Source organism: Octopus bimaculoides, chromosome 4, assembly GCF_046866305.1.
Source record: "Octopus bimaculoides isolate indiv1 chromosome 4, ASM4686630v1, whole genome shotgun sequence".
NCBI lineage: Eukaryota > Metazoa > Mollusca > Cephalopoda > Octopoda > Octopodidae > Octopus > Octopus bimaculoides.
In genome coordinates this window covers 1,630,000-1,637,499 of record NC_142931.1, presented here as the reverse complement: position 1 = coordinate 1,637,499, position 7,500 = coordinate 1,630,000, and the positions used below count along the sequence as shown (strand labels likewise).

The 7,500-nt window shown below is 34.7% G+C and overlaps 2 protein-coding genes across 3 annotated transcripts in view; one reads left to right on the top strand and one right to left on the bottom strand.

The window, feature by feature from the left end:
* The window catches only part of LOC106869040 (uncharacterized), a 27,455-nt gene extending 21,130 nt beyond the window's left edge, over positions 1-6,325 (top strand). Inside the window, exons 6-9 of one of the 2 annotated variants that reach the window (XM_014914544.3) lie at positions 1,299-1,456; positions 1,757-1,892; positions 3,093-3,238; positions 5,432-6,325. In XM_014914544.3, coding sequence (XP_014770030.1) covers positions 1,299-1,456; positions 1,757-1,892; positions 3,093-3,238; positions 5,432-5,683 — 692 coding nt within the window. In that variant the 3' untranslated portion in view covers positions 5,684-6,325. The remainder of the gene's footprint in view (positions 1-1,298; positions 1,457-1,756; positions 1,893-3,092; positions 3,239-5,431) is intronic. The other variant, XM_089350148.1, reaches the window with a different exon arrangement.
* LOC106869037 (cyclin-dependent kinase-like 4) overlaps positions 1-7,500 on the bottom strand; it is a 66,930-nt gene that overhangs the window by 42,535 nt on the left and 16,895 nt on the right. The gene's annotated exons all lie outside the window — the stretch shown is intronic.

Below are 7,500 nucleotides of genomic sequence, written 5' to 3'. Positions count from 1 at the left end.
ATATGAAATGGACGTGTGTGTGTGCGTGTGTATGTGAGAGAGAAAGAGAGATAGAGTGAGTGAGTGAAGATGTGTGTCATGATGATTGACATCTTTTAAGGTACACACACATACATAGAAAATGTGAGGTCATTGTATAAAATTTTTACGATAGTTGATTATGTTAAATTTTTGAAATGCAAATATGTGAATGAAAATTAAGTTCAGACCTCTACATGTTAGCTAGACCTGGTAGAAATAGCAGCCAAATCTCCCTCAAAACACCCTACTGTCTTAATCCGACAATTCTGCCTGTTATGTAGTTTGAATGAGAAACTGTAACTAAAGATTAAGATTATTAACCCCACAAAGAGGTGAAAGAAGAGAGACAGCATAGTGAAAGTCTTAGCCGACTGTCATCCTGTACTCCCCTTGTTGATAGCGAAGTGGTATATGCTGGCTGTGTGAGCAACTGGTTGTTTTAATGGCGGAACAAACAAAGGAATTCCATTAGAAAAAGTTTTAATCAATTTTCTCGGTAACTATGGGGGCTAGGAAAAAATTACAAATCGCATTCCAATCTATGCACCCGTCTCCACATGTGTGCCATTTTTCACACGAATCCGCCCAGCCGTTTGGCTGTGAACCTCGAGACAAGAAAGAATACAATGATCGCCCATGTCCAATTTATATTATAGAATATATATATATATATGTATGTGTGTAATAGTAACTAGGTGTGGCTATGTGGTGTATATATTTATGCATGTTAGTTACTTTTTGCTTTGCCATTTCATTAATGTCTTCTAGGAAGACATGAAGCTCTATCAGAGAATGTTCCCTGAAATGTCATTTCCATGATGACTGTAGCTAAGCTACTGACCAGTTTGTCATAACTTGCCTCACTACTTGGAACATAAACAATCAGAACAAATATTTCAAACTATTTTGCCCAATGTCCTAATTCTCGCTCCAACCCATAACTTTGAACTCGTATTTTGTTTTATTGACCCCACAATGATGACAGGCAAAATTAACCTCAATGGGATTTGAACTGAGAGCTTAAAGAGTGCTATAACAATTCTGCCCATCCCTCCCGCCAACCTTTCTATACTCAGACATATAAGCACACATAGATAGGCACGACTACTTTTTGGCATTTGTTTCACATTAAGTACGTCCAGTGCAGAAGTTCTTCTGTGAATGTCATGACGTCAGCCTTTAATCGATAAAACAAATTATGGAAAACGAAGACAAAATGTATCCTACTTAAGTAACATTGATCCGTTGGCAATATATTGTAATGTTGTGTTATTCAGAACCTTATCCACCGATGCCAAAATCAGCTTTAGCAAAGAAGGGGAAAATCCAAGTGCCTGAAGAAGAGGAATCATTTAGTGAAGGTGAAAGGAACCTGGAAGAATCCAATGGAAGGAAAAGTGAAGATAATGAAAATGTCATTGATGATTTGGAGAGAGTAAGTAAGGTTTTCTGATTGGTCTTTGTATCGTTTGCAAAGAATAGAAAGTGATTTGAGAGTAGAAACTGGTGCTGGTTGAAGCATGTGCAGAGTCGTTTTTCTTATTTGGTTTCAGTTGAAAGATAGAAGAGTGAAAGACAAATGATAGAAATCTAGATCTTCACATTCTGTTGTCGAAATTGTAGGTTTTTGTTTTTCTTTTCTTTTTAAAGTAAGGGGAATGGAGGCATTTGAAATAAGGTAAAGGAATTTGTTGAAATGAAAATCCTTTATTTTTCTTTTTCACTTCTATTCCAGAAAACTGCTTTACACTGCATCCGAGAACTAAAAGCCCGAAAGAAAGATGAGAAAATTTCCCTTACTTGCCAAATTTGTTTAAATAAAACTTTTACAGCTAGTGCAACACTAATGTATCACTATCGCAGTCATGCTGGTAAGTGAAATGAAGTAATCAAAGCCCATGGCCTGAAATTTTGGGGGGAGTGTGTGTGGTGGGGCTGGTCAATTACATTGACCTCTGTGCTCAACTGGTATTTTGTATCGACTCCAAGAGGATGAAAGACAAAATTAACTTTAGTGGAATTTGAGCAAAGCATCTTGTTCTCCTGTGCTAACAATTCTGCCAGCTCACCACCTTGAATTAATCTAATGTTCTTTTCTACTCTAAGCACAAGGCCCAACATTTTTGGAGAGGGGGCCAGTCGATTAGATCGACCCCAGTACACAACTGGTACTTAATTTACCAACTCTGAAAGGACAAAAGGCAAAGTCGACCTCGGTGGAATTTGAACTCAGAATACAATAAAGAAAGACGAAATACCACTAAGCATTTTGCCTGGGAACTAATCTAATATTAATCTTTGTTCTGACCTCAGACCTTATTCACATTTAATAGTAAGATCTTCATATGCCATCATTGCAACCAGATCAACTAAGTTCCTTTGAAGCTTTGAGTCTTTAGAAACAGCTGCTATAATACACTCATGATATAAAGGATAAAAATAAGAGGGTAAAAGCAAAGAGAATCACCTGCAGAAATTGAATGACATTTGTGCCATGATAGCACTCCACTCTACAAATAAAGTTTGTGCAAATAGTGTTAATTTTAGACGGTTGAAAGTGAGTAGGTCTCTTCCGTCTAGTAGTTGCAGCCATCTCGTATACAGCAAACACATTGTTCGATTCCGGGATGTGATTCACTCCCCTTTTATTTGCCTAAGGCTTATTCTACCAGTTTACATCATGAGCTGTTGTTCTTTATAGTTTCATTTGCATTTGTGCAGCTCTTTGAAAAGCCTTTTTAATTTAATGTTTTGTGTGACCCAGTTCTCTCTTTTGATTGTTTCCTTGTTAATAACAATCTGGATCAACATATTGTTTTAAAGTTTTTATCATTTATTTTAAAGCTGACTGTTAATTTTAGCTGCATAAAATGTCATTGATAAGCATTTATAAAGTGAATTTTAATGATTGTAATTATTTTGTAATGAAACTGTAGCAGGTGTTTTTAAAGCTGTACACTGTATATAAATGTGAGATGGTTGTTTGATACAATTTAAATTAAATGATTCTTTATCTCTCTTTAAAGATCTGAAATTAATGTTTTCTATTTTATCTGGTCACTTGTTTTCAGGGATCAAACCTTTTGTGTGCCTTCTATGCAGAACATCATTTACCAGACAACACAGTCTCAATTATCATATGCTAATTCATAATGACCAAAGTCGATTCACATGTAAAGACTGTGGGAGAAAATTTAGACATCCGAGCCATTTTAAGGTAACTTCAGTTGCTTTGATGTTATTGTTGTTGTAAGATGTAATAGTTAAGTAAAAAATGTATTAGTTGTGAGTTTATATTCTGTTGCTGTATAAAAAAGGATGGTTGACAGTGATTTCATGTGATGTGGTATTCTTATTTTGGCAAATTATCATTTCAGTCCGGTCTCTAACTGTAGAAGGAACCTGTGGTAGAGGTAGGCACAGGAAGACATAGGATGAGGTAGTGAAGCATGATCTTCGAATGCTAGATGAGATGAGATGCAGTTTGGTTTTGTGCCAGGGAGAAGCACCACTGATGTTATATTTCTGGCAAGACAGCTGCAGGAGAAATACCGAGCCAAAGACAAACCTCTGTACCTGGCTTTTGTTGACATGGACAAAGCCCTTGACAGGGTCCCCTGATCCCTTATCTGGTGGTCAATGCAGAAACTAGGGATAGTTGAGTGGTTGGTGAGAGCTGCACAAGCCATGTACAGGGATTCTGGCAGTAAGGTGAGGGTTGGCAATGAGTACAGTGAAGAATTCAGGATACAAGTAGGGATTCACTAAGGATCAATCCTAAAGCCCCTCTTGTTCAACGTAGTGCTCCAGGCAATAATAGAGGAATTCAAGACAGCTGCCCCTTGGAGCTTGTCTATACTGATGACCTTGCTCTTATAGCTGAATCACTACTAGAACTAGAGAAGAATTTCCAGGTATGGAAAGAAGGTCTAAAATCGAAGGGCCTTAGAGTTAACCTAGCAAAACCAAAGTCTTAGTAAGTAGGAAAGTGGACAAATCGCAAATACCTTCAGGTAGAGGACCCTGCTTAATCTGTAGAAAATGTGTAGGTAGAAACTCCATAAGTTCAATGTGTAGTGTGTAAGGCATTTAGTAATCATGTTTCTATAGACTGGGAGACTCAGAACAAATCCTCCTTGGTCTATTTAACAAATTGTTTTGATTTTATAATTAAAATACAATATAAGCTGGTATTCTAAGATGAAGTTGTGTCATTATTTGATGCAGAAAATAGAATCAACACCTTTGCAGGTATCATTTGGGATTATTATCGAGAGATGTGATGGGGTCTCATGTTGAAGCTATTTCATAGTCTTTGAGACAGTAGCAGTAGGTAAGGTACTGGTGGCTAGGAATTGTCTTTGATGTTTGGTTATTTTATGCTGCTAATAGAACAACATCATAACCTCTCATAGCCTTCCACTAAAAATTGACAGCCTTTATATATAACACTAAAAAAGAAACCTCCAACTGAGTTAGAGATTAAAATAGTGGTTGGATTTGAGAGGTGAAGGATTATTTTGGTCTGTTCACGGAGGAATGTAAAGATTGGTTACTAAAGATAAATTTTGCAAATATTCGGGTCTGAATTTTGACAAGTGAGTTTTTCAGACTAAGCTGTGATTATAATTAGTATGAGAGCTTCTGGGTATGAAGCGTGGACTCTGTTTGCTTTGCTAATGCTGTGCCACCTCTTTTCATTGTTGTCTCCTTTTTCTAATCAGATAAAATACAGTCGAAAGGAGTTTGTTCTCTTATTCAAATCATAACCAATACAAAGACAACCTGCCTTTTATGGCTTATATTTTATTGATGAAATAGATTTAAATATATATCTACTAGTTTAGGTGTGGGTGTATGTGTGGAATAACAATGGTTTTATATTTGGTTTTCTATGTTTGATAAAAAGATATACTGTATTGGATGGCATGAAAGATGCACAGGCATATTAGGCACCTCCCACCTATTTCAGCAGTACATAGTCAGAAACAAAAGTTTATTGGTGCATTAAAGCACATAATGTAGGCCCAGCTTCACATAGAAATGATTTTTTGGTGATATTTTAAAAAAATACAAAATGCAGCTTATAAGCATTCAAATATGATAGCTTTGGCAGGACATTTGAAAGTGGGCTATTTTACAAATCTGTATATGGAATTGCTGTTTGTCACTCTTTAAGTTTCATGATTCAAGCAAATTGAATTTAACTGTCTTTGATCACAAAACAAAAACTGTTTCTTTTCTTGCTACCCCTTTGAGTGATTACTAGGATTTTTGTGTTAGCAGGAGGATCAAATTGTTGATTCCCTCAATATTTAGTTTCCAATTGAATACTGTGTAAACCCTATAATCATGAACATAAAGAACAAATTTTTCATTTGTTTTTTTTTTTTACTTTTCTTTCATCAAGGAACACCTACGGCGGCATACAGGGGAAACTCCTTTTGAATGCAAAGACTGTCCTCAAAAATTCAAAACCCGTAACACATATAAAAGACATCTGAAAACACGACATGGGAAATTGCTAACTGCAACAGGCATCCATGTGTTATCCAAAGAAGAGTTTATGAAGGTAAGGACCAAACCATACAAAAAATATCAAGGTGTAAAAGACACAGAAGCAGTTGTAGGCCATGTAAATGTTGGATTAAATGAATCATGATTGGTTGGTCCTTATCTGGAATCCTTGCTGATAGCAACACAAAACAAACACTGCTTCACTATTCTCATCAACATCTGCTATTGTAGTTCATCTCAGCAGAGATGAAGCATGACTTCTTCATCTCTTCTACAAAGCATATCAATAGGTACAGCATTACAAACAAAGATGTGGTCATTTGTAAAATGTGTATTGGCTACAGAATACTTAACTGTATCAGTTTGCAATCTAGGACTTATTAATACATCAGGAAAAATGGCCCTTGTGCACTCTAATTCTATAAAATACACAGAATCTCTTGTACAATTATTTAATTGGATCTTGTCTGATTGATTCTTATCTGGAGTATATTTCAAAAATGCGAATTGATTCAGACACCATGTAAAATACTAAGAAGTTTAGAATTATGTGAAGAAAACGATTCTCCTTCATGGTTGAGTGATTAACAATTCCAGCAAATAAATGGATTTACAGAGTCTTTGAAGCCATTACCATGGAAATATATCAAATAATGGGGATGGGGACCAAAAAAAAAACAGAATATATTTGGTATAATGCATCTATAAATAGAATGTTGATTGGACTTGTTCCCCATCTGAAATTTGTTTGCAATATAGTGCCTCTAAATAAATGAAGAAAGCAACCAAGTGAAATGTTACTGAATGATTAAATTGCACCTATTTGGTTCACATTTGGAACCTATAACTTTGTGCCTGTAAATATTTGAAGAACACAACAGCCTAAAGAAACGTTTGTTAGAAGACTGTCTGGCTGTATACCATCTCAATGGTGCTTGACTTGGAATTTAGCAGTCAATCCATAGCATTTATTTTATTTTTGCATGAACACTTCATAACCAAGCAGTAACATGTAAGGAAAGAAATATTTCTCGTATAAGCCAGATATTTAACTATTTTAATATCTATATCTTTATCATTTCTATACATACATACATACATACATATGTGTATGTATGTGTTTGACGGCCAAAATGTTGTTACACAACGATATATACATTTTCATAAACATTTGCTTCAGTGGTTTTCTGTTAGGAATTCTGCATTTCCCAAGGACAAGAATCTCTTGGTTTTGTTAGTGTGATCTAGAGTAAAGTGCAGCACTTTATTTACTCTTTGATAGAGTACAATGCCTCATTGAGGCTCAAACCACAAGACTCAACGGTTAAGTTTTATTTCTCTCAGTCATTAAGTAAGTATAAGTGTAATCTACATACATACATATCTATCTATCTATCTATCTATCTATCTATCTATCTATATGTATATATATATATATATATATTTATATGTATATATTGTATGTATTATTTGTTGATCAGCTTACTGAAAAACAACAAAATATTACTGATGATGAGACTCTATACATTTAGTATAGTATTGATAATATTGATTTGACTGGGAATCCTTTAACAGCATATTTAACCAAGGTCAATAGGTCCTTAAAGGTGAAACTTGAAGTCCCAGTTAAACCAATTTATATATACATATATATATATTAAACAGAAATTGTGAACGAAATTCAAGAATGAGAAATAAGATCGAACATATTAAATGCAACCATATTTCATATGATTATAATACTCCAGGTAGATATGTCTTATCTACTGAATAGACATGTTGTAAGGAGTACTTGGTTTCATTCTCAGTAGCAGTTCTCTTTGTTCTTTTCATTTTTCAATTACTATTATCTATAAATATATACCGTTTAATATTTGTCTCCATCAGAAATATCTGCTGTTAATCATATATATATATATATATATATATATATATATATATATATATGTATGTATATACATG